A 27,917-nucleotide genomic window follows, 5' to 3' on the forward strand; every position below is an offset into this window, starting at 1 on the left:
ACTAAGAGAAGTGTCACGCAGTTTTTAATGCTTTTTAATGCTTTTAAATCAATTACTTTCTACCGTTCACAAAAATTATTAAAATGAATCGACCATCTAAAGAATAGATATAGAAATGATCGGTGCAGAACAGATTTAACAGGATCCGGACAGCTATTTTCAAATTCGTATTAGCAATCGTTGTTTTTAATAGATATAGAATGCGCACCAGATATGGAACACAACTTCTTTTATTCTTATGCGATGTCGTAAAGAGAAAAAACCTTCCCAAAGAACATCGAATTGCTTTATGTTAACAAAGCAACTTCGCGGTATTGTTTTACTTGTTTCATACAGCTTTTTGCAATAACAATTCAATATACGTTTAAAATAAAACGTGTATCTTGTTAGTATGAACTAGGTACAAGAATGCATTAATTGGTACAAGAATGTTACGTTAACTTTTGAAGAGCCTATGAATCGTTTTTATTTATCTATTCAAGTAATTATATTATTTATTTGGTGTAATGTTAATTTAATTTCGATGTACATGAACTTAACTCTGCCTACAATAACATGAGAATAACAATATTGAATTCAACATGAGAATAGCGATATTGAATTCGATGTTGAATGTAAAATGAGATTTAGCACTTTGGAATAATTAACTCTTCAATTTAACATTTTGATTTATTTTCAAATATACAAATAATTAAAATAATTTATTAAATAATTTTCAGTTTTTAAATTAACCAGTTTTATTCAGATTAAAATCTTTAAGTTTTGCTACAACTTCGCGATGGTTTTGAAAAGTGGCAACTAACCCATCATTCAATGCTAAATCTGTACGAGTTTTATCTAAAAAATTTATCTCGTTTCCCTTCAAATCTGTCATATCGCCACCAAGTTGTTTTATAATAGCATTTCCAGCACAGATATCCCATTTTTTAATCGCAGTTATGTGGACATAAGCATCCACCTCCCTTCGTGCGACTAAGAGAGATTTATAACCAGCACCTCCAGCTGTAATAATTTCAGTATTTTTGCCAAATGCTATTTTCGCAATTTCTTTAACTTTTCCGCTGTGAGAACGAGAAACAATAACTTTCATATGAGAATTTACATTTTCTGTTTTTAACGAGTAATGAATATTACTAGAATGACCATTCCAGGCCCAAACAGTTTGATCTTTAAATGGCAAATGAATCACACCTATTATGGCTTTACCTATATCATATTTTAAAAACAAAACAAAAAATAAACTCAAGCTACAGAACAAAAAAATAAGATTTTCAACACTATTGTCATTCTACCTTTAACAGCTACACAAACCATAGTAGTAACAAACTCCGTAAGATTCTCTGTGTATTCTTGCGTTGCATCAAGTGGATCAATCCATACAGTAATGTCCTCATTAGGTACTAAATTATCGTAGCTATCTAAATTAATAATATTTGAAAATTTTACAAATTTTTTTATATAGATCAAAATTTCGTGCTTAAGAGAAGACACGCTTCAAAATTATTATTTTTATTCAGTTAATTAAGACGTACTCGTTGCGAAGCTAAAATATTTTAAAACAAAATGAAAAATTTAATAAATATTTTCTAACGCGTGGTTCGATTTTTTATAGGCCTTAAGAATACTAAATATGATGTAACTGAGTTTGTATTTGCACAAGCTTCATTTTTTCCATGGAGCACAAGATTTTTTATAGGCCTTAAGAATACTAAATATGATGTAACTGAATTTGTATTTGCACAAATTTTTTCCATGGAGTACAAAACTCTACCTTTAAAAAAAAAATGAACAACATTGAATACCAGATAGCTCTATTTAAAAAAAAACAAAAACAATCAGTGATGCAACTAGTTAGTGGCATACTTTAGGTGTGCTTACATAAAGCAAACTGCACTATATTGATACGAAAATATGCCATTCTGTACAGCACTAATTCTTTAACAGTATTGGTTATATACCTTGAATACAAAAACATTAAGTTTTAATATTAAACATTGTTCATAGAAAAAAAAGTTGACAAAAGATAATCACCTATATTTATATCAAATAATATATTCTAAAGAATGTTAAAAAGAAAATTTTAGAGAAGGTTTGATAACACATTAGAAGAACCAGCCCAAACATGACAACAATATTTCATACAAGAACAAATAAGAGATTTATAGAGGTGGAGGTATGGAATCAGGAGTAAGAAAACGGCAAGCGTAATAAAAAGAACCTTACCAGATGCAACTTTGCAATAGATTTTAAATATAGCTTTAATAATAGATTGGCTGCTTGTTCCAAAGCTATAGAAAAATGATCATTTTTCGTGAAGATAAGAATATATAGTTGTTTCATCAGCAAACAAAGCAACTTTAGATTTTCAGAAAGATCATTAATATAGACAAGGAACAACACAGGAGCAATAATGGAGTTTTGTTTTTGGAAGGTTCTTGATGGATGGAATGACCTACCAGCAGAACTCAATTAACCTATTACCGTTAACAGCTTTAAATCAAACTTGCAATTGATCAAGTTTGATCTGAAGCTGTAACAAACAAGAAGAAATGACCAAACTAAAACTCTTCTAATCCTAAAGAATTCTTTTCATAATTAACTTTTTTATTTTAATGTAGTTGATGTAAATTCCTGGTTGCAAAATAATTACAGTTATTATATAACCAATTATAACAATTCCCAACTTCCTGTGAAACTTTTTATACTTTTTCTATATTTTGAATTTTTTATTATGTTTAGACATTCTTCCTGATGGACCTAAAGAAGGAGAAACAACCTATAGAAGAAAAAAATAAGTGTTTTTACTAATTTATATGTATGTATGTATGTATGTATGTATGTATGCATGTATGTATGTATGTATGTATGTATGTATGTATGTATGTATGTCTCTCTCTCTCTCTCTCTCTCTCTCTCTCTCTCTCTTTATACGTGGTTAAATAGTGCTTTTGTTTTCGTTTTTTTATTGTTTTATAATATTTTTAAAACATGCGAGGAGTGTTGCTACATTGACTGATAACCACTAGCAAGTAACAATAGTGTATAAAGCATTGTATACCATATAATAGTGCAGCTCTTTGAGACACAGGAAAATTACAATTAAGTGATTGTTTACATCATTTGTAAGGTCAATAAAATCCTTATTACAAATTTAACTACATTTGACCTTGACTTAGCATCTTCAACGCAGTCAAATCATTTTTGTGAAATAAATTAGTCAACTATTTAAATATTTAAAAATAATAAAATTAAATAAAAAGTTCTAAATTCTTATTTTGATATAATAGAAGTTCGGAAACTGATAAATATTGAGGTACATTAATCAATGACATAAGTAAAATATTTTATGTTTAAGGAAATATTTTATAAAAAGTATGAAACTAAAAAAAAAATTTTAAACTAAGAGAAAAATTGTTTCTCGAAGCTACCAATGTGAAAATAACTTGCCTAAATGTAAATTCATTTCTTCTAATGCACTTAGATTTAATAAAGGAGATTCTTCTTGATAAGTTTTGTCACTCTCTGATACTTCCTCAGAAACAATATGCAGACCTGGAAACTCTCTCTTCAAGCCAAAGTACATTGCTTTATGAGAAAGCATATCTCCCAATGTGACAAGATCATTGGCACCTTCCTTTGTATGTCCTTTGGTTTTCACCTATATATTGTAATAATGATATATCTCTCAATGTACTTTGATGCATATTATAGTTAAAATCTTTTGCCTTAAGAATATGTTATTATTTATAAAAGAAAAATTTCATTTTTAAAGGGTAATTTAGTGTAATATCATAGATAATCTTCGAAGAAAAAAAATCAAAAGAAAAACTTATTATTTAAAAAAAACAAAGTTAAAAGAAAAAGAAGATGAAAACTAAAAAGAAAAATTGATTGAACAGATATTATAAACTACATAGTAAAAAAACTCACTTTAACTAATTTCAACAACAATGAAATTAATTTGTGTAAATCATTCTTTCCTGGTTTTTCATGTTTCAAAGGTATGAAAAATATAACAAGAAAATATTCAAACATAAAAAAGATTCAATATAACATATACCTTTACATTATATAACATATACCTATAAAAAAAACTTTTTTTTATAGGTATATGTTTCTTATATTCTTATTCTAAAAAAACATTTTTTTAGAATAAGAATATAAGAGAGTAATTTCTTTATTAGACTTTGCATAAGGATTACATTAAATAAACAAAGCATCTAAAATCAAAGCATCTGTCTAAATAAATAAAGCAACTGTCACATTTTTAACAGTCATCTTTTTTAAATTGTTTGAACAAAAACCTTTGGGAAATGTAGTATGATATTTTTGCTTTTTAGCAAAAATTGCATAACAAATGTTTACCCCACAGTTCTAAATTACAACTAAATTCCATTTTCATTTATTTATTGCATTAAGTGAGCATAGTGTGATCATAATGAGTATCATGGCTAAAATTTAAATTTATTTGTTGTTTTATTAAAACTAGGTAAACAACAGACATATAACAGTAATATCAGAGGCGGATCCAGGATTTTTATTGACTGTAGCAAAAATGCCATAAATATTTTTTAGTCTAAAAAAAAAAAAAAGGTCCTCGCCTTTTACATAAGTCAACAGCTCTAAAAGTCCAAGTTTGATGTCTGTACTATATGGTCTACATAAGCCAATTTACTGGTCTAAATGAGCTAAATTTGCAGACATAATTAACTAAAATTCATTGATTGGGTGTGGGAGGGAGTTATCACACCCCATTCGTGCCAGTCTTGGATGTACAGTGGATTATAGTGATACATGAGGTCCTCTACCACTGCTTTCTTCTGTCCGTTTAGAGCGGAAGAACGTTACTTGATTTACGCGACGTTAAAACATCTGATTAAACTGAATACTTTTTAAGGAAATGATAGTTTACTCGTCTTTTATGACTTTTAATCATGACTAAAACCCTGACCAAACTTTTATTACCCTCAGTCGATGTATTTACATTTAGTTCTTGGTATTCCTATTGCCAGTCAATGTATTTATGCCAAATAATACCCAAAACATTTTCATATAAATTTATCTATATATTTAAATCAACAAAATATTTGTGCTTGTTAAAATGTTTTAGTCTGCAAAAAAATTGGAGGTTGATATTTAAAAATGAAAACGACAAATTTAATCTAAATTTGTTTAAAGTTCAATTTTTTTATATAATTAAAGTCTGTTTTAAAACACATGCTTTATTTAATGGCTTACTTTATAAAATATCTGAAAATTAAAATAGATACTGTGATAATGTATATAAATTTATAAAAATAATTTATAAATATTTTCAATTTTTAATAATATACTTAATTACTTCATTACAATAAACTTTTTGTCAAATAATAAAAAAAAGAAACAGGTTTCAAATCAAATAAAAAATAGAACTTAAGTAACTAAACTTTTTCAATAAAAATATATCGCTTTAAATAAATAAGAAATGCTTTCAAAATACAAAAAAAGCAAACTTCATGCATAATACAATTAACAACGATACAATCAACAAATCTCAGCAAATAATAAAAACAAAAGTGTCAATGAATAAATGTCAACCCAACAAGAAACAAAAACTTAACATGGTCGTTCTTTGTTTAAAACAGCATAGTTCTTTGTTTGATTTTGGTGTAGAAAGTTTTTAGTGTTTTTTTATAAATTAATATAGGAAAGTATATTGTAATGATTACACTCAATTTCAATTAATGCATTAAAGCATAAAAGAATTCAATATAGAAGTCAAAAAAACTTTATCTTTAATCAAATTAAAGAAAAGTCATTGAACAGTATTGTCAAAAGGACTTTTTAATCCACAAATTTGAATGATTTTGAAAATTGACCAAAATTTTATATTGTTAATCAAATCATAATTTCAAAATACATTTTAATGTAGACAAGAGACTTCTTTGGTTTCGAAGAACACCTAAAAATATGTCGAAAGATACTTTTCTTAAATTTCTAAATTCTGTTTCAAGTAGTTCTGTAGCAAACTTTCCTAACATAATATACTTGTAACAAAAATGTTTCTCTTAACAGCGTTTTAATCAGCTAGACTATTTCTTCACGTGTATAATTTGTGAAATGCCTTGCGACATGTTTTGATATTTTATGCCTATTTTTACTTTCTGATTTTTTTCATGCATAATGCTGTATCGCAAAAATCCAAAACAAACTTTCTTTGTTTATCATTTAGATCTCTGAGGAAGCTATTTGATCATTATTAAACCTAAAAGATATGCCCCCACTTTTTAGATAAAAAGATTTCCATTATGTGACAGCAAGTTTAATAAAATCACCAGTCTTGTTAAATTTTGAGATAGTAGAAGTTTCAGGGTGATTAAGAAGAACATTGTAAGTATTATCAGAAAAAATCGTTTCGCTTTCTGAGTCTATTATTTTGTATGTTTTTGATAACCTGGACAAAAGTCAAACAACAAAAGAGTTCCATCTGTAGTTAACCAAGGTTTTTCATAAAATGTTAGAGTTTAATATTTATCACATATAACTGCCTTTGCTTTGCTATTTGACTCTCTTACTGATTCTAAATTTAAATGAATTTGATCACATAGAAATTTACTTGTCTACAGGTTTTCACAATATTTTTAAAAGAAATTTAGGACCATCAAACATTTAATTCGTATTACAAGTTATCATAACATCTTAAATACTTTTCGAAAGAGAATTTATACCATTGGTTTTCCAAAAACAGCAACTTCCTGATACAATAACATTTTTGAAACATACACCTTGTCACAGAGAATAATAGTTAAAGTAGAAATTTCCGAATTAAAAAAAAAAGTAGTAGAAAGTTCATTGCAATTTTAGAATAAACTAAAAATCTATCTAAAAGGAAAACTGTGCAAAATGTTATTTTAGTTTAACCTTTTTGAAGTTTTGATGTCAATCAGATCATATAATAAAGTGTTTTAAAACCCGCATTAGGTAAACAATATGTTTTCTACTCTTTGTCTCTGGGAAATCTATAAAATTTTTAAAACGTTTTTAAATCATTTGACTTCTTCAATAATAAATAACTCGTAGAACAGCAATAAACACATTTCACCAAATTTCATAAACATAAACAAATTTTACCATTTTCATAATAGACTAAAAACCTTTAAAAACCATTTAGTGATTACTATCCACTTCATTTTAAAAAGTTTTATAAACGGAGAGTTGATATTTAACAGAATTTCTGCATTTGCTACACTTTTTTTTTTTTTGCTACAAGTCCTTGCTTGATGACTTTTAGTCACTACGTAAGACCTCCTTGTTAATAAAAAGATTGCAGTTAAATAGGTACAATATATAATAAATTATCGGGGGTATGTATAGTTGCTTCAAAATATGACAAATTGACTTTTGCTACAGTTGCTACAGTCGATTTGCCATTTTTTTTAACTCCCAGTTCAATTTAAGTTGATACGCTGTGAAATGTTTGAAATTCTTTCAAAATTTTATGGGCATGTGAGATAAAATACGTTAAAAACATGGGTTTTACAGTGAAGCATTTCCTTTTTCCGAATAAAATATTTCCGTAACATAGTCAACTTGGCTCACCTACGATTTTGAATAAATTTTTGAAGCGCCGCATTTTGACTATTTGTAACCTTCATATCTTATTTAAATTATTATTCTCTTTTGCATGAAAAAAAAAATGTATGTAAAAAAGAAAAAAAGAAAAAAAAAAACTGAGCTGACTGTAGCAATTGCTACACTTGCTACACCCTGGATCCGCTCCTGAATATATATATATATATATATATATATATATATATATATATATATATATATATATATATATATATATATATATATATATATATATATATATATATATATATATATATTTATATCTTTATATAGCATTTGAAAGAGACATTAATGGTAAAAAAAAGTCTCTTTCAATGCTTTTTTTAACATTTAAGCGACATCAACAATTAAGTGACATTTTAATGTCATTTAAAAGTCAATGAAGTGCATTAAGTTTTATCATTTTTTTAAAAACTGCAATATTAATGACTAGAAAGTTTTTTTAATTATAGTGCTTTTGTTTTTGTATTTTTATTGTTTTATAATAATTTTAAAATATGCGAGGAGTGTTGCTACATTGACTGACAAATAGGTAAAACATGCGAGAAGTGTTGCTTTTTTACTGTAAAACAGGCATGGAATGCCTGTTTTACAGTAAAAACTATCTTATATCCCCCAATTGACTATCTTATATCCTGCTGCTACAAGGGAGAGCTGCTATAACGAATATCTTACAGCCTGCTGCAGTTAAGCAGGCTATAAGATAGTTATCTAGAGTAGGCAAACATGACTTTATAAACTTATTTGTATCACTTGAGTACTTTTTGTAAAAAAAAAATTTTAGTACATTTCTTGCAACAAGATTGTAGATTTAACCATAGTCATTAGAAAAAGACAGTCTGGTCACTTGAGCTGTAATACTAGGATTTTTCTAATATTCGCTAAAAACAGTTGTGTGTTCAGGAACAGAGTGCACAAAATGTGGAAACACACTAAAACATTAATGCTTCATTTGATGTAGATGCATTATTTTTTTCTTTGTAAACTGCTGTTGTCTATTGGTAAAAATACATTTTCTTGCACAATTTACTCTAAGAAATTCATATCTCAAAAGGGCTTTGCAAGGGATACAAAATCAAATCATCACAATATTTCTTTGGATTTAGCAATAAAAAACCATGAACCATCTTCAATACTTCTTAATCCATGACAAATGGTACCCTGATATATACATATAGATTAATTAAGACCTTGTTACGCTTCTAGATACTTCACAACAAACTCTTTATCTACTAGAGATAACAGCTAGCTTTAGAGCGATGATGGATTTATAAATAGTTTAGAGTAGTGATGCAGGAAAGTTTTCTTTAGCAACCAACTAGAAAATCAGCCAAATTTCTTGGCAATGAACTATGCAATTATGTTTTAGCATTTATTTTAACTCAGTTTTACTAATATAGTCAATAGTTATTATATACACTATAAATGTTTATTTATCTTAATATATTATATATTTAGAAAAAAATCATTTTATAAAAATTTTTTATACTTTATTATAAAGTAGTTATTCTAAAATAAGTTTTAATAATCTTTTATAAATTAAAATGAAGTATTATCGGTTGAATTTTCCATTGAGATAAAAAAGTTATCTTTTAACTAAGTGGTTATATATTCAACTCATTTTGCAGCAGAATTTTCAGCTTTTGGTAATGACAGCAAAACAAACTGAGAGAAATAAAAAATAGTCAAAGTTTCTTTGTTCAAAAATGAAAAAACATTGATTGAATTTAAATGAACAGTTACACTAAATTAAATAGTTATTTTCATAGCTACAAATTTTATAAAAGCATACTTAGAGTATTAACTTTTTCAATTATTTGTCATAAAAGAATTAATTCTTTAGAATGTTGTTACTTTTTGTGTGTGAATAGTTGGTACTCAAGGGAGGGGAAAAAATTTGATTGTCTTTATTAATGACACTATTAAAAATAGTTAAAAAGACAACTTTTAAATATGTTAAATCAGTTCTTAAAATGATTAGTTACATACTTTTTCTTGTTTGTTCCTGGAGAATTTTATAGCTAACATAGGAAGGTCACAACATTTTTTTGGGGGTTTGGCCGCCGAAATGTTTTTCCTAGAATAGGCCCTGACTATATAAAGAGAGATCCAGCATGCAAAACTTTAAAAGCTTTCAACATGTGATATTGAAATGTTATTTAAAATCTTATTTAAGAACATTTTAAAATCTGAATTAAACTTTTTCAATAAATCATTTTAATATAAATTTAAGTAAATTCTACTAATGTCAAAGATATAAACTATAAATAAAGAGGCTATATACACGCTGTTAAGAAAAACAAAGCAAAATTGTGTGTAAATATTATTTAATTCAAACTTGTTATATATATAAATACAAATACATGTGTGTGTGTGTGTGTATATATATATATATATATATATATATATATATATATATATATATATATATATATATATATATATACATATATATATATATATAAATACATGTATATATATATATATATATATATATATATATATATATAAATAAATACTAACACATGTATATATATATATATATAAATACAAATACATGTATATATATATATATATATATATATATATATATATAAAGAATATATATATATATATATTCTTTATAAAAATATATATATAATTAAATAAATTTATATAAAAAAATATATATATAATAAAAATATATATAAATATTCTATATAAAAATATATATATATATATAAAGATGAAAATAAAAAAACTAATTTATTTATGAATATATATATATATATATATATATATATATATATATATATATATATATATATATATATATATTCATAAATAAATTAGTTTTTTTATTTTCATCTTTACTTTCAATGAGGAAAAAATGAAGTTTATAAAGCAGGATAGCGATTAACAGACAACTTAAAAGAATGCAAGTTATATGAATTTTAAGGAGATCCTTAATATAAATTAAAAAAAGTATAGGACCAAGGATAGAGCCTTGAGGAACTCCTGAATTTCAGGAAATAAAAAAGAGTGCTGCCCATCGAGGACAACTTTTATATTATGATTGGTAAGGAAAGATTCAATAATCTTAAAGATGTTACCTGATACACCATAAGAAGAGAGTTTATGGAAAAGATCAGCATGCCAAACTTTATCAAATGCTTTAGAAATGTCAAGAGCAATAGCTCCACCTCTATCTAATGCACAATAAAACTTATCGGTTATTACGGTTCAGCTGTAATCAGCTGTAGAACAAAAAAATTGGCTCGGCTTTAGAAATGCCGAGAGCAATAGCCTTAACAGGGCTATTGCTCTCACATCTTAGTTTTTTCTTTAAAAAAATGTTTTCGCAATTTTTTTGTTTTTTTGTTAATTTTTTTTTCTTTTCTAATTTTGCTTTTTTTGGGCCATTCTTAGTAATGTTTTTGTCAAAGTTTTTTATTAGGAGTCATAAAGTACGCCACGCTTTTGAATTTAAATTACTTTAAATCTCTGCATAGAAGCCAATATTATTTTATAGTTGAATAATATAACTTATATTTAGTTTGATTTACTAAATGGATAAAGTACATCATAGTAAACTTACCTTTAAACAAAATCAAAACAACCAGTTAAGTTACTACAATAACTTACAGCTACGCAACTATTTAATTTACTTAACATACTTAAAGACTCACAAAAATTAGCCATATAAATGTTTCTATTTATATCTAAAAATTGTTTTAACAAGAAATCTCGAATAGAATATAAAAAACACAATACCAATTCTTAAAATTTCATTTAAAGCGATAACAAGATCAAACATTTTCTATAAATACGCAAGTTATTTTTAGGAATTTTATTTAAAAAGAAGTCTATTTAAAAAAATAATTTCAACACTCAATAATTATAAATTTAATTAAGTGGCATCCATAATACTCACCATAGCGAGAAACGTTGCTGAAAGTTAAAAGCTTATCTAAATACAGTAACAATATCATTAGAACATAGTGCAAGTAAGGAAGAAAGTTACATTTAAATCATAAACGTTTTGAATAGTTCATTTTGTTGTTTCTTGAAAATAGTTTTAAAAGTAGAAACACTCTATAGCAAAAATTAATCCAGTGATTGCAAAAGTTAAAATAAAAATTAAATTATAAAAAACTTAAATTGAAATTAATAAATTATTTTACTTCTGTTCAAAGAATTTTTTTTATAAAAAAATAATTTTAGCATATTCTTAAAATTAAGGAAACTTGATTTATTAAACCAAATTTTTTTGTTTCACTTTTTATTGCAAAACAATTTGAATGAAAACACCAATTTAAAATTCATCTGAATGAAAAAGTAAATTAAACTTGAATTTTTAGTTGTTCTCTAGATCAAATTATAAAAAACTTGGTATCTAATGTTTTTTTGCTTTGATTGTACTCGTTTGGTCTATAGATTACAGGCTTGAATGGTCTATAGGCATGTTTTTGCGCAAATATGAAGTTCAATGTTTTATGACAATAATGTTTTTATTAATTAGAACAACTCTATTTATTTACTTTGGTTTATATTAAAACAGCAATAAAACAACGTTGTTGTTTTACATTAACACAAGCTTATTGTTAAAACAACATTGCAGTTTGTTTTATTGTTATTTTACAACTTTTTACAATAAGAATTCAATACTCTTTAAAAATAACATGTGTTTTATTGTCAGTATGAACATATTAAAACAGTTTCAATGACTAATTAAAGTGGTTAAAATATTGTAATATTTGCATTTTCACTGTTACTACTTTATTTTTACTTTTTTATATTATGTTAAGTAAAACAATTATTAAAAGTAATATCTTAATAGTATTAAATATGTTAATTGCTCATTACACTATAACTGCAACTTAAACTTTAAATTGAAACATGAGCTTTAAATTAACTTACGCTGTTTTAAACTAGAAAATTATAACTAGATTATATATTAATACTAGATAATATTTAAATACGAGAAATAATATATTAAAAAAATAACAATTACGAACTAATGTAAAAAAGATACAACTTTATACTAATGCACATTGGGCCAGAAGCCGGCAAAACCATACAAAAAAGTTTTGAAATTTTGAAATTTTGAAAAAGGCAAATCTTTCCTCAATATATTAATAAGCCAGAAATTATATTTTATTAAAAATTATTTTTCAATAAAACGCCATATTTGTTGTTTAAATATTTCCTTAAATACTTTTTATCAATAACAACAAAAAAGTGTGAAAATTTTATTTTTTTACATCTTTTGAAAACTTTGATTTCTTATTTTAAAAAAGTTTAAGTTTATTTTTTAACTTATAAATGACTTATATAGTATTATGTTAATATTTAAATCACATAAAATAAAATAATTTTTGCATTTTATATAAATATTTTCAACAATGCAAACATCAATAATTTTGAGTTATAAGTTTTTATTTTTTTCAAAAATATCATTTAAAACCATCGGATCAACCCGTATCAACCGCTTAAAATAATATATAATTGAATACCAATATGACATTGATCTTGTGGTATAAAAATTGGCTGCCTATAGCTGCCTAAACGAATAAACTTTTAAATTCAATTAACTACGTCCACATTTCTTGTTAATGCGTTTTTGATCGATAACAAAAAATTTAAGAAGACTTGTAATTTAAAAACTGCAGTTTGACTTTATAATAATTTTTATTAAAGACATAAGTTTAAAATTAAATATATATTTTTTTTAATTGCTTTCCAGTAACTTCCTCAATAAATTTGCTCAATGAACATTTAGATCGCATTGAAACCATTATTCCTAATTTTTTATGCTACCGTTTTAAAGTAATAAAAACTCAGAGACTGTGATAAAATATGAATTATATACTTCTACGTAGTACAAGTTTGGGACATAATATTTATTATTTATTTTATAATTTCCGAAAACAATAAAATTATATGTAATCGATAAAAAACACGATAACAACCAATGAGAAATAAAGGAAAGGAACTGAGTTTCATAGTTACTGCTCGTAAAAAAATTACTTTATTAAAAGCATTTTAAATTACTTTCTTTCAAATTAGAAGTATTTTATTGAACAGACAATCTCTTAAAAATGGATAGGAGATGTCTTATGAATTATATAATGGAAAATAATTTACTACAAAATGATGATTTACATGCAAAGATTTTGAGTTTTGTTTCCCAAAGCAATTTTGAAATATCTAATGATAACTTGTCAATTATTTCGAAATTCATTTACCAAGCTAAAAAAAAAGTGGAAAAAATTGAATAGAACAAGTGCAGTATTTGAAAAAAGATATAAAGTTTGGTTAAACCAAACTATATTTGACTGTAAAAAAAAAAAAAAATCAAAACAAAAACCTGTGGTATGTTTACTTTAACTATGTGTAAATTTATTATAATGTGTATAATTTATTTGTATTATTATTACGACGACTTAATAATTGATAAAATAATATTATACTTTAAGGTGGACGCCCTTCGATTTTGTTTGAAGATGCGTCTGTGAGAACTAAAGATCGCATAATTAAAGAGCTTTTGAGTAAATATAATTTAAACGAACTTTTATATGCAGCAAGTAAAAGTTTGAAAAGGGATAAAAGGTTTATAGAAGCAAAAGTAATTAAAAAAATATACAACAAAGAATTATCGACAGAATCACTTACTTCAGAACAATCATTAGCGCTAGTCTTAGATGCTAATTTATCCAAAGAAACTTATCAGCATTTAAGAAACAATGCTCTTCCATTGCGCTCTATACCCATCCTATCATATTGTAAAAGAAGCTAAAAATAAATGCTACCCTGAAAACATTCAAGTCAGTGACTACTCTGCAGAGGTTCCATTACAAGCTCTTCTTTTTCATACTGCATCAAGAATATGTTCAGCTTAAAGTGTTGTGTTAAATTCACCTGTGCTTAAAGATTGTACTAAACTATTTATAATATACAAAGCTGGTTTTGATGGTGCAACAGGACAATCTGTTTATAAACAACTGTCAGATGTTTCTAGTGAACTTCATACAGATGAATCACTTTTCATAACTTGCTTGGTTCCTCTAGAACTATATTGTTTCAAAGATGACAAAAAACAGGTTGTTTGGAGAAATCTGAAACCATCATCAACTAATTACTGCAGACCTCTGAGATTTAAATATAGAAAAGAATCAAATGAAGTAATTCTTGCAGAATATGAGTCAATTATGGCTTCTATTAAAGAGATAACATTATCTGTTGTACCTGTTTTATTGGAGGTTGGTACAACAAAGGAAGTTGAAATACAACATATTGTAAATTTAACAATGATAGATGGAAAAATTCAAACTATTATTTCCACAGCAACCAACGCATACCAATGCTGTTCAGTGTGTGGTGCATCTCCAATCGAAATGAACAATTTATTTTTAGTTGTTCAAAAAAAAACTTTAGAAGGCAAAATAAAACATGGCGTTTTAACTTTGCATGCTTGGATAAGGTTTTTAGAATGTATGCTCCATATCTCTTATAAGATGCCGATTATGAAGTGGCAGGCTAGAAATCAAGACGAAAAGATTTGAAGTTTTTAAAATTTGAAGTTTTTAAAAAACAAACGTTATTTTTTCCACAAATTATGTTTTTCAACATAATAAACTGTTTCTAACTAAAAAAAATAAAAAAATTTTAGTTTTAAAGGTTTTGGCTAGAAAATGTCACTTTTGACCCACTGTGTAATGCAAGCCCCCCTCCATTACTGCAAAGCAGCACAAGGGATGAGGGAGGAGTGGGCAAAAAATTTTTTTTATGCAATAGATTTTTTTGCGTTAATTTGAGCCCTGCTTAACCACTCCACATCTATTAAATGCATCATAAAACCAATAAGTTATTAATGTTAACAAATCAGCAGTAGAACGAGAAGATCAAAATCCATATTGATGATCAGAAAGTAAGTTATTAGATTCAAGATGAGAGATTAAGTGCTTGTTAATTAAAGACTCAAAAACCATGCTAATGATAGGAAGAAGATTAATGGGTGGTAGCTAGAGAAGTCTGATTGCTCTCCAGAATTTTTGAAATAGGGATAACAGAGGCTGCTTTCCAGCAGGCTAGTAAATAAGACTCTGATAAGCCCTTGTTAAATAGTTTTGAAAGTAAACACAACAACTCCAGAGAGCATTTCTGCAATACTATAACAGGTATGTTGTCTGGACCACATGCTGTAAGAGTTGAAGTAGGAAATCACTTTTGATAAAGAAACTAGCGTAATACATATGTCAAGCAATGGATCAACCTGTTTGTTGGCTTTATCAGGTAGGATGTGATTATTGGAATCAAGAAATTAGATTGGTGAAAACTTCTTAGTAAACAATTCAGCTTTGTCTTTAAGGCGAGGTAAAAAAATTTGAAACATGCAAGAGAGATGGAATGACAAATTTGCCCTTATTATAGACACTGTTAAAGATTCTCCAGAAATCTCTGGAGCTTAATTTTTGTGGTGAAGTACAAGATTTTGTGACCTGAGAACTATTGGCATTAGACAAAACCTTTTACAATGGTTTCAAGAAATAGTGATAGATGTCTGTTTTTAGGAGAATTGTTTTGGTGATAGAAACAAAAGTAATGGAAATTGAAGCAGCACAATGAGAGGAACACCATGGAGAAAAGTGAAGGAATAAATGATTCCATGCCAACCTGAATTCAAGAAGTTACGTAAGAAGCACATTTATCAGGAGGAAGACAAAAGTTTTTTACCCAAGGGCCATCAGGAAGTAAATTACAGAAAGAATCTCAGTCAGTTTTAAGTTAGTTGTAAGAGGTACAATGATAGGGGGATTCTGATGACAAAGAAGAATGAGATAATAGTTTTAGAGAGATTAAACCATGATCAGAAGCGTCTATGGGTGAAAATGAAGAAACTAATGAAAATGTGATGAAAACTGATGAAAATGTAAAGAATAATAAATAGGATTAAAACCAAGGTATAAGTCGAGAAGAGAAGTAAATGACTTGGATTGACTGGAAAGCGAGTTGGAAAGTTGACTATTTGTGTTAGAGATCAAGAAAGACAAAGGTTATGGGTCTTAACACCTGCAGAGTCACTGACACTAGAGCTAAATCACTAAGTTGATGAGCATTAAAGTCCCTAACAACAACGATATTGACTGAAGGATAAAGAGAAAGCGCTAAGTCAATTTGATCATAAATTGAAAAGAGTGTAGTCTTGAGAGGAAGGAGAGCATATATAACAAAGAGAAAAGGTGATAGAGTGAAATGGTGTTAAACAAAAGCACATAAAAGAATAGTCTATGGATTCAAACCTAGTTTCCAAACAAATAGGCAAACTCTTACAAATGTAAATGCCAAGCATGCCAAGCCAGGCCAAGCATGTGACTATTGGAGTCTTTATGAATTAAAGAAAGATAACGATCAGCACTAAGATCACAAGATAAGACAGCTGAACTCAAAATAGTCTCAAAAAGAGCAAGTAGGTCTGGTGAACTTTGCCAGAGATAAGACTCAGCTGAAGAAAAGTTACTTCTGAGACCGCAGATATTAGTGAATGATAGATTTAGAGAACTTGGTGATGATGGTGTTTTTTATTTATTGTTTTTGATACTTTAGTCATTTTTTAAATTGGTTAAAGAATTTGACTTAAAGCACAGATAGTACTCACAACACTATATAATAGTTAAAGCAATTATCTTATTACTATTAACAAAACCAAAGCTATAACAAAGAGCTCCTAATGTGGTCTTGATAATGCACACCAAAAGTACGAACAGGAACATCGTCCATGCACAACATGGCACTGTTAGTACTCTGATATTTTACAGTTGTTGATGGAATCAGCCTCTCTGAGAGCTACCAAAGAGTTTGAGAAACCTGACTAACAGCCAGCCTCAGAACCAAAAAACTGAGTTTTAGAATTGTACCCATATTAGGAATATGGATAATAGAATGAGTTGCTTACAAGTTGAGACAAACAAACCGATGTAAGGAGTCTAGAAGATCCAGCATTTAACATTCTAAACTGGAAACAATGTATTATAAATACATCTACGCCACCATAATAGATGCAAAACTGGTTAATAGATAGAAATTATTTATCTCTTAAATTAAACTCTTTGTAACTATATCTGTACTATTTACTGTTGTAACTGTAAACCCCTTAAAGTTTTCATATAACTAATCAATATTTAATGCCATTTAATGTTTTTAGATTTGTGGTTATGATGATAGTCTTTTTATGCACTCTCAATACTTTTGCATTAGGGAACTAAGATCATCAGTTCAATGAGCATTTTTAATGACTATAAACAGTTTGATTCGAAGAAAATTTACCACTAGATGATTAAAAATCAAATATTTTTAAAATACAATGTATAATATAAGAATTTGATTTTAATGCAACAACATTGGTTAAACCAGAACATTAGTTGAAAGAGGTAACAACAGGTATAAGTTTAGAGGCTGAGATATGTTGCATAGCAATGACCTATCCAGGCCGATTTTGATACCAGTATACCAGTATGGGCCCCCAAATTTCTGCCCAAACTCAATTTAAAACAATAAAACAAAACAATTCTTTATTACTTATTGTCTTGCTGTTTTGTTATAAAATTTGTTATGATATATATGATGATAACTATGATGATAATTATAAAACTTGTTATGATAGATACAAATTTGTTATTAATGTCATTTAGAAAAAGCAACATTTGAAAAATGACTTTAAAAAAAAGATTATAAATGTATTTTAAGTCAATCAGAATGCTTAATTCGAATTCACACAGATGAGATATGGAATATGTTACAATTAGATTAAAACATAAAACACACGTTTTGATTGGACTAAAATACGCTTAGCATTTTATATTTTTAAATAAAAAAATTTTATATAATTAAATAAAAACATTATTTAAACATATATTTGATTGGATTAAAAAAATGCTAAACATTTTATACTTTTAAATAAAAATATTAAATTTTTAAAAATACCCTAATATGAGTTTCTCCTCCGCTTAGATTTTCATAACTATATTTTACAATGCAATTAAACTATATGAGCTTTAAACTTTTTTTCATTTCAAATAACAATAAAACTGCATTAAAAATATTTTAAATAATAAAATAAATAAAAGTTTTTCAAAACATAATAGCATTATAATAATCACGCCAAAAAACTTGATTTGAAAAGCAAGAGAAGAAGAACAACAAAAAAAGTTATTAACTTTTGAATAAATTAATTAAAAATTTGAATGAACTGACTTTGTTATGCAAATACGCTATACAATAAATCTTTATAGTTTATATAAAAAAACATACAAATATTCTTTATTAAATGTTATAGTTATCGCTTGTTTTTTTGAAATGTTATAGTTAATGCTTGAGTTAACTGCAAAAGGTACTCCCATGAGTACCTTTTGTGGGTACTCTCACGAGTACCCGCAAAGGGTACTTATGGGAGAAGCAATAAGGAAATAAATTTGATTTTTCTCTTTATGTTAGTAAGCAAATAAAGTATGTAAATGAAAATTAGCGGCGAATTGATGTTGGCCTTAAAGCCGTCATTTTGTAATAAATTTAACATTATTTTGGTTAACTATTTACATTTTTTATTTGGTAAAAAGTAAAATACTAAGGTGAGGTATATTATATATAAATCTTTTAAATCTATATTCTTAAAATAAAAAGGCCCTCTAGATAGAATTTGTCCAAAAAATTTCTGGATACGTCACTGCAAAGATTTTTTGTATGTTGTTCTATATGTGTGCTGTATATATATATATATATATATATATATATATATATATATATATATATATATATATATATATATATATATATATATATATTTATGTAAATATATATATGTATATATATATATATATATATATATATATATATATATATATATATATATATATATATATACATATATATGTATATATATATTAGTAAAAAACCCAGAGTTTATTTGGGGATACCGCTTTTTTTGGCAACTTTAAGGGGAAGGGGAGAGGGGGTTGTTTTTGATTCTCCACCCCCACCCACCCCTTCTTATCCATTAGTTAAAACAGGTGCCATGACAATTATTTTTAGTCATCATTTTTCAATCATAATTTTAATCATTTGTGTTTATCTTGTTTAGTTTCATCCTAAGATAAGGAGTTCATACAAAGGCATTTTTTTGAATACATGAATTTACTGGTGGACGATGTTACTTTAGTTACGATAAGAAAACTATTTAACTAAAGACTTTAATAAATGCTTTTGTTGCAAATACCATAATATTAGTACATAATTAATGAAAATTGTTCAAAGTATTTTAAACATTTATTAACTATATCTTAGTAAATTCAATTTTAGTAGTTATTAATGTTTTAAATAGTAATTAAATGTTTAAATACTTTAATAATTTTTAATTAATATTCACATTACATTATATAATTACATATATTAAATTGTGCAATATGTAAAATTAAAAAAATAGTTTTATGTCTTGAATTCGATTAACTATTCAAATAAAAAACATAAGTAAACGTATATACTACTATTTTAATTTTAAAATTTTGATTTAAATATTAGAAAATCTGTTCATTTAACTTTTACTAAAGGTTAATAATTTTGAAAGTAATTTTAAGGCGCCTTTTAATTTAAAGAAGAGATAATTACGATAAACAATTTAAAAAAAATATTTATTTTTTTATTAAAAAACACCTTATATTTTAAGAAATATATTATATTTATTTAATCCAGTGGTGGCCAAAGCACTGCCTGGAGAGACTTTTTTAAATGCCCGTTTAACAATTTGGATATTTAGGAGACAACCATCTTAGTAATGTGATACTTTTATCTACCTCAAAAATCAATCCAGACATCAAAAAACTAGTTTCAGACAGTCACCACTTTTAATAACTATATTGCTTTGATACAAATGATTATAATAGTTATTAGTCACCTATATTTTTGTAGAAATAAATATTTTATGCCTGCAAAACTGTTTTTTAACTTTTTTTTTTGCCCATATTCTAAAAAGTTTACATTAACGATGGGTTATTTTAAATAGATCTTAATAAAACTTTTATTAAATTATTGTAATCATTATTTGTATTATTTTAAAAGTCAAATGGAATATGGAAAAGAAACAAAACTTTCTGGAAAAGTTTACGCTTCATTTTTTCGAAAAAGCAAATTTTTTATACATTCCATTGTTATAAAATATTGAAAAAGCAAATTTTTTGTACATTCCATTGTTATAAAATTTCCCAACAGGTTTTTAAAATTAAGTTTTGTAACGAGATTAATTTTTTTTTTTAACTAATGTTCAGTTAGTAACAAAAGGACAATTACCTCATTAGGTAAAAAAGCAATTTCTTTTTAATTCATTTTATTGATCTGAAGAATAAATGAGGTAACTATAATAAACTAAAAATTATTTATATACACTGCATTTAAAACGGAAATTTTTCTATTTTTAATAAAAAAGCAAATTAAAAATTATAAAATAAAAATAATTTTTGGGCGCCCATACCATTCCAGCGGTACTAAAACAGGTCTGGGTTCATCCCTTTATATATATATATATATATATATATATATATATATATATATATATATATATATATATATATATATATATATATATATATATATTTATACATATATATATATATATATATATATATATATATATATATATATATATATATATATATATATATATATATATTTATACATATATATATATATATATATATATATATATATATATATATATATATATATATATATATATATATATATATATATATATATATATATATATAGTTTGTTGCATTTGGGAGTACGGAATGAAAAAAATAATTCTTATGCCAACAAATACATCACTTTTAATTACTTTTGACTTTCATTCAACATTTGCGTGTGGTCAGAAAGTAAAAACCATTAATTTAATTATAAATTAATCGTTTTTTAAAAAAACCGCAAAAACGCAAATTTAATTGACCAGAATGTTTTTAAAAACATTCTGAATGTTTTTAACAATATAAACAATGTTTTTATTTTTATTTTTTTTAATAAGATGTTTGTATTTTTATTTTTTTACTGTAAATCGTGCGCGGAGTGTTGCTACATCGACTATCTTATAGCCTGACTTGCAACAAAGTGCTGCTACATCGACTGACAAATAGCCTGACTCGCAATGGAGTGCTGCTATATCGACTGACAAATAGCCTGACTTGGACCAGAGTGCTGCTACATCTACTATCTTTTAGCCTGACTCGCAAGGGAGTGCTGCTACATCTACTGAGGGTTTGGTTGGGGCAGGAAGTCTATCAATTAATAAAAAAAAAATTTCCGGTCTTGCATTTTAATTTTTACTTTTTGTCAACAAAATACGGAAAAACTTTCTGACAACCAGTTAAGAGTTATACATATATATATATATAGAACCCTTAGATGTTGTCCGAAAGTTTTTTCCATATTTTGTTGACAAAAAGTAAAAATTAAAATGCAAGACCGGAATTTTTTTTTTTTAATAATGATAGACTGCCTGCCCCAACCAAACCCTCAGTCGATGTAGCAGCACTCCCTTGCGGGTCAGGCTATTTGTCAGTCGATGTAGCAGCACTCCCTTGCAAGTCAGGCTATTTGTCAGTCGATGTAGCAGCACTCCCTTGCGAGTCAGGCTATTTTTCAGTCGATGTAGCAGCACTCCCTTGCGAGTCAGGCTATAAGATAGTCGATGTAGCAACACTCCGCGCATAATTTACAGTAAAAAAAATAAAAATAAAAACATTTTAATAAAAAAAATAAAAATAAAAACATTTTATTAAAAAAAATAAAAATAAAAACATTGTTTATATTGTTAAAATTAAATTCAGAATGTTTTAAAAACATTCAGAATGTTTTTAAAAACATTCCGGTCAATTAAATTTGCGTTTTTGTGGTTTTTTTATATAACAATTAATTTGTAATTAAATTAATGGTTTTGACTTTCGTCCAACACGAAAATGTTGGACGAAAGTCAAAAGTAATTAAAAGTGACGTATGTGTTGGCGTAAGAATCACTTTTTTCCTTCCGCTCTTCCTAAAGCCAACAAACTATAGATCTATATATATATATATATATATATATATATATATATATATATATATATATATATATATATATATATATATATATATATATATATATATATGTATATATATATATATATATATATATATATATATATATATATATATATACATATATATATATATATATATATATATATATAATGGTGAAAGCTATATACACCAAGTATGGTAAAAGCAAAACTGATATCAACATACAACACTTTGTAACTTATATCTCAAAATATTTTCCATAGAATTGCTTATGAACCAGCATATAATTCTAATAGAATTGCTTATGATACAGCATATAATTCTAATAGAATTGCTTATGATACAGCATATAATTCTAATAGAATTGCTTATGATACAGCATATAATTCTAATAGAATTGCTTATGATACAGCATATAATTCTAATAGAATTGCTTATGATACAGCATATAATTCTAATTGAATTGCTTATGATACAGCATATAATTCTAATTGAATTGCTTATGATACAGCATATAATTCTAATTGAATTGCTTATGATACAGCATATAATTCTAATTGAATTGCTTATGATACAGCATATAATTCTAATTGAATTGCTTAAAGCAAAACTGATATCAATATACAACATAAAACACAGAAAGAATTATAAATAAGAAAAAAAAAAATTTTTTTTTAGAAAAAAAAAAAAAAAAAAAAAAAAAAAGAAAGAAAGAAAAATAAAGCTTTAATAAATAAAGATGATATTAATAATTGCAATAATAATATAATAAAAATAATAATATTAATAATAATGTGAATAAAAAAACAAATAGTAACTATATCATGATAACTTTACTATAAATTATAACTAATGGTAAAAATAATTATAGTAAAGTTTATAACTACGACAGATATTAACAAATAAACATAACAATTGCAAAAATTAGGGCAATAACCATAAAAACTATTACTACAATTGAATCACTATCACTATCATTATAAATAATATTAATAAGATTTAAAAACAAAGATAAATTAATGATAATAGGAATATTAGTAGAGTTAAAAAAGACAGTATAAAATAAAAGTAATAATAGTTTTATAAAAACAGTAATATAAAAAAAGCAATAATAATAAAAGATAAAATTAATATTCATTAAATATATACTCAAATATAAATTTCTTAATTTGGTTTCGATTGAGAAGAATGTTAGTAATAAAAGGGTATTTAGTTAAAATCTTTTTTTTTTATAAATGGTATTATTTGGTTCCAGTGAGAAATACATTGATTTTTAATAGAGAGCTTGCCATATTTGATAGTGCTGAAAAAGGAAGTGTGCAAGTTAAAATTTTCAGTATTTCGAGTGTAATATTTGTGTGTGTCACTTGTTTTAATAAAAAAATTATTGAACGAATTTGGTAGCTTATTTTGAAGAAAATCAATCACAAAGAGACAATTATAAAGCTTTACAAGATCTTGAAATTTTAGAATTTTTAATTCAGAAAACCTATTTTCGATATTAGAACGTAAGGGAGAAAATGTCATAATTCTTAAGGAAGTGCGTTGTAAACTGTTTATACGATGTAATAGAAATCTACCTTTTTTGACCCCAAGAAGTGCAACAATAACTTAGATGTGAGAAGAACAAGGAATAGTAAATTGATATTAAAACGTGTTGGGGAACATAGTGTCGTATTAATGACACCATACTATTGGCACGTGAGAGTTTTTTATTTAATTGAATTAGTTCATAGTACCATGATAGGTTTTTGTCAAGAAATATCCCAAGATATTTTATATATTAACTTGTCTTCAATTTTGGAAGACGATGGAAAAAGGTCAAAGGAAACAAACGATTATTTCTATTTGAGCCATTAAACTTAAATCTTTAATATGATCTTTAGAAAAATGACTAAAAATCATATTTTAATAATATGATTTTTAGTCATTTTTATAATAATCATAACTAAATTTTTCTTAAATTCACAACCAGCTGAGGTAAATAGATGAAAGTTGTTTAACACAATTTTACATATCTGCTTTGGATTATATACCATTCATTTCTTTGTATTAAATGACATATTAATGACATTGGCTTCAACATTTAATGCAGTTAATTATTTTAGGATTGCAAATCAAAACGGTACAATCAGGACAATATCTTTGGGATATGCCAAAAGGTTTTAAAAAAAGCGTTACCTATATTACATTTAATATGTAGATTCATAATATAGAAAATTAATTTTTGAAAACACACTTAGTTTGATTTGTGTACCAAAAACTAGGAGACAGCCAATGTTCTTAGCTATATACCCTGATTAATTAATTCAGAAAACAGTTTCCAATAATTAAAGCTTTCATAAGTTTTCTCTAGACATACACACACATATACGCAAACAAACATACACATGCATGCATGTATATAGGGTTATGCAATATAAATATTTTATTATTTACTTTTAATTTAGGTTCACACGAAAGTTTTAATAATGACATTATTTTGTGGTACATTTTTGTTCTACATATAAAAAAGATCTATTACAGAAAAAAAATTTAATTTCTTTTTAAATTATTATTACTTTTTACCTTTTCTTTAAAATTAAATTATACATAAAATACTAACATCATGCTGACCTGCATCAAAAAATATTACTATATTTGCAGATATTATTAGATAACAATTTTATTAGTAATAAATACATATATTGAAAACAAACTTTTAATTTATAGTTAATTTTATAATAACTACATAATATTTTAAACTTTGTAAAATATTTTAAACCTGTAAGCTTTGTTCCATTCTAATGTTTTTTACTTTGATTCCACCAAGCCTGGCTGCTTGAATTGATGCTAACAAAAGTCTCCGAAGAGATACGGAATCATTGTTTTGTATAATAACCAATTGTGTAATAGAAAACCCGCGAAAATAGAAAAACAATAAACAACTTAAAGATAGTATGCAAAAATATCCAAGTTTTGATAAACGAATATTCTGACCACACATTTATTTGCTTTCTAAATATAAAAAATCTATAAAGTATATTAAGAAATTTTATTTACAGCTTTTACTAAAAAATTTTTACTTGAAGGTTGAAAATAATTTTAAAAACAATTTTTATTTATCATTGTAATATTTTAATTCTTTTTTTTTATTATTTGTATTACAAATTAATAACTTATAATTTAAAGGTCTAATTATATTTTCTTTTACAATTATATTAACCTCCTCCAGTCTTATATATATTTATTTTTACCATAAAATGTAAGCTTTATGTAGCAGCACTCCTTGCATGTTCTACCTATTTGTCAGTCGATGTAGCAGTGCTCCTGGCATGTTCTACCTATTTGTCAGTCAATGTAGTAATACTCCTCACATGTTCTACCTATTTCTTAGTCTATTTAACAGCACTCCTTGCATGTTCTACCTATTTGTCAGTCGATGTAGCATTTCTTGCATGTTCTATCTATTTGTCAGTTGATGTATGTACAGAAAAATAATAAAAAATTAAAACATTCAGAATGTTTTTATTTTTATTAAAAGTAAAAAAACAATCCAGTCTATTAAGTTGCATTAAGGGCACAGTCAGATCCATGATCCGGAACCGAATACACGGGTACCCGTACCATTTTTTTGAGATCTGGATCGAGATCTATTTAGTAAGGGTATTCGGTTCCATGTTATTTTTACATAATATTACTTTTTATGATGTTAATGTTGCATACCATCATAGCTTACACAGTTTTAAATTGTTGCACTTTAAAATCTTATATTATTTCAAAGCAATTTAGAAAACAAAATTTAAAATAACTTTCCAAAAATTAAAAACCAATGCTCCTGTTTGGGAACATTTCTTAAAGTGCTAAATAAACAAAACTGCTCAATGTAAAACTTGTAATGTCATTATAACAATCAAAGAAGGATGCAAAAATGTTATGTGAAAGCATCATGACTAAAGAACCAAAAACTACAAAATACAAAATACCATCGCCATCACCAAGTTCTCTAAACATAGCATTCACTAATATTCGTGGTCTTCGAAGTAACTTTTCTTCTGTTGAGTTTTTCCATCTCTTGCAAATTTTACCAGACCTACATGCTCTTTGTGAGACTAATTTGAGTTCTTTGTTCTATATTGCTCTCCTTCATCTCAAGACTGCACTCTTTTTGATGTTATTTCTGATCAAATTGACCAAGCCCTCTCTCTTTATCCATCAGCCAATATCGTTGTTGTTGGTGACTTTAATGCTCATCACACTGAATGACTCAATCTCTAACTCAAACAGTCAACTTTCTAACTCGCTTTCCAGACAACCCAAATCATTTACCTTCTCTACTCAACTTATGTCTTGTTTCTGATCTTAGTCAGTGCTTAGTTTCTCCACATTCACACTTTGGTGCTTTTGATCACGGTTTGATCTCTCTATAACTATTATCTCATTCTTCTTTATCATTTGAATCCCCCTATCATTGTACCACTTACAACTACCTTTTAGCTGACTGGGACTCTTACTGATTTTCTTCGTGATAGCCCTTATGTAGAAATCTTTTGTCTCTCTGCTGACAAATGCGCTTCTTACATAACTTCGTGAATTCAGGCTGGCATGAAATCATTTATTCCCTCTCGACAGTTTCAGGTCAAGCCTCACTCTTCTTCATGGTTTTTCACAAATTGTGCTGCTGCAATTTCCAACTGAAACCATTACTTCCATATCTATCAGAAAAACAATTCTTCAGAAAACAGACGCCTGTTTACTAGAAATCATTATAAAAGGTTTTATATAATGCCAAAGCCTGCTATTCTTAGGTTATAAAGTCTTAAATTTTATCACAAAAATTAGGCTTTTATGACTTCAGGAGAATCTTTAACAGCATCAATAAAAAGGGCAAACCTGTTATTCCATCTTTCTTGTATGGTTCAGAATTTTTTTCAGTCAACCATTATCATAATAATTCAGACCTTCCTATACTTATGAACGGTAATGTACTCAATGAGTCATCTACTCTTCATCTTCTAGGTTTAACTCATACTTCCAATCTTTCTTGGGAACCGTATATCAAATCCATTGCAAAATTAGCATCTGCCTAGATTGCATTTCTTTATAATGCCCGACACTTTCTTTCTCCGGATTTTATTCTTTATCTCTATAAATCTCAAATCCATCCTTGCAAAGAATACTGTTGTTATATCTGGGGCAGATCTTCAAATGATGCCCTTTCTCTTTTAGACAAGGTGCAAAAACGCATT

General features: G+C 26.3%; 1 protein-coding gene across 1 annotated transcript; it reads right to left on the reverse strand.

Moving 5' to 3' along the window:
• Positions 1–655: 655 nt before the first annotated feature.
• On the reverse strand, positions 656–25,697 carry LOC100202845 (inositol monophosphatase 3). Its single transcript, XM_065812095.1, has 4 exons — positions 25,454–25,697; positions 3,448–3,658; positions 1,293–1,418; positions 656–1,206 (listed from the first exon to the last, which is right to left on the reverse strand). The coding sequence occupies exons 1-4, from the start codon at positions 25,673–25,675 to the stop codon at positions 728–730; spliced, it is 1,038 nt and encodes a 345-aa protein (XP_065668167.1). The 5' UTR covers positions 25,676–25,697; the 3' UTR covers positions 656–727.
• Between the last annotated feature and the right edge of the window lie 2,220 nt (positions 25,698–27,917).

The sequence above is a fragment of the Hydra vulgaris genome, chromosome 12 (assembly GCF_038396675.1).
Source record: "Hydra vulgaris chromosome 12, alternate assembly HydraT2T_AEP".
Lineage (NCBI taxonomy): Eukaryota > Metazoa > Cnidaria > Hydrozoa > Anthoathecata > Hydridae > Hydra > Hydra vulgaris.

Excerpts from the sequence above, each read along its gene's own strand:
- LOC100202845 (XM_065812095.1), bottom strand. The coding sequence starts at position 25,675 with ATGTGTGGTCAGAATATTCGTTTATCAAAACTTGGATATTTTTGCATA. Across the intron at positions 3,659-25,453 it reads GAATGGAACAAAGCTTACAG|GTGAAAACCAAAGGACATAC; the intron begins GTTTAAAATATT and ends TACAATATATAG. Across the intron at positions 1,419-3,447 it reads AGAAATGAATTTACATTTAG|ATAGCTACGATAATTTAGTA; the intron begins GCAAGTTATTTT and ends TTATTAATTTAG.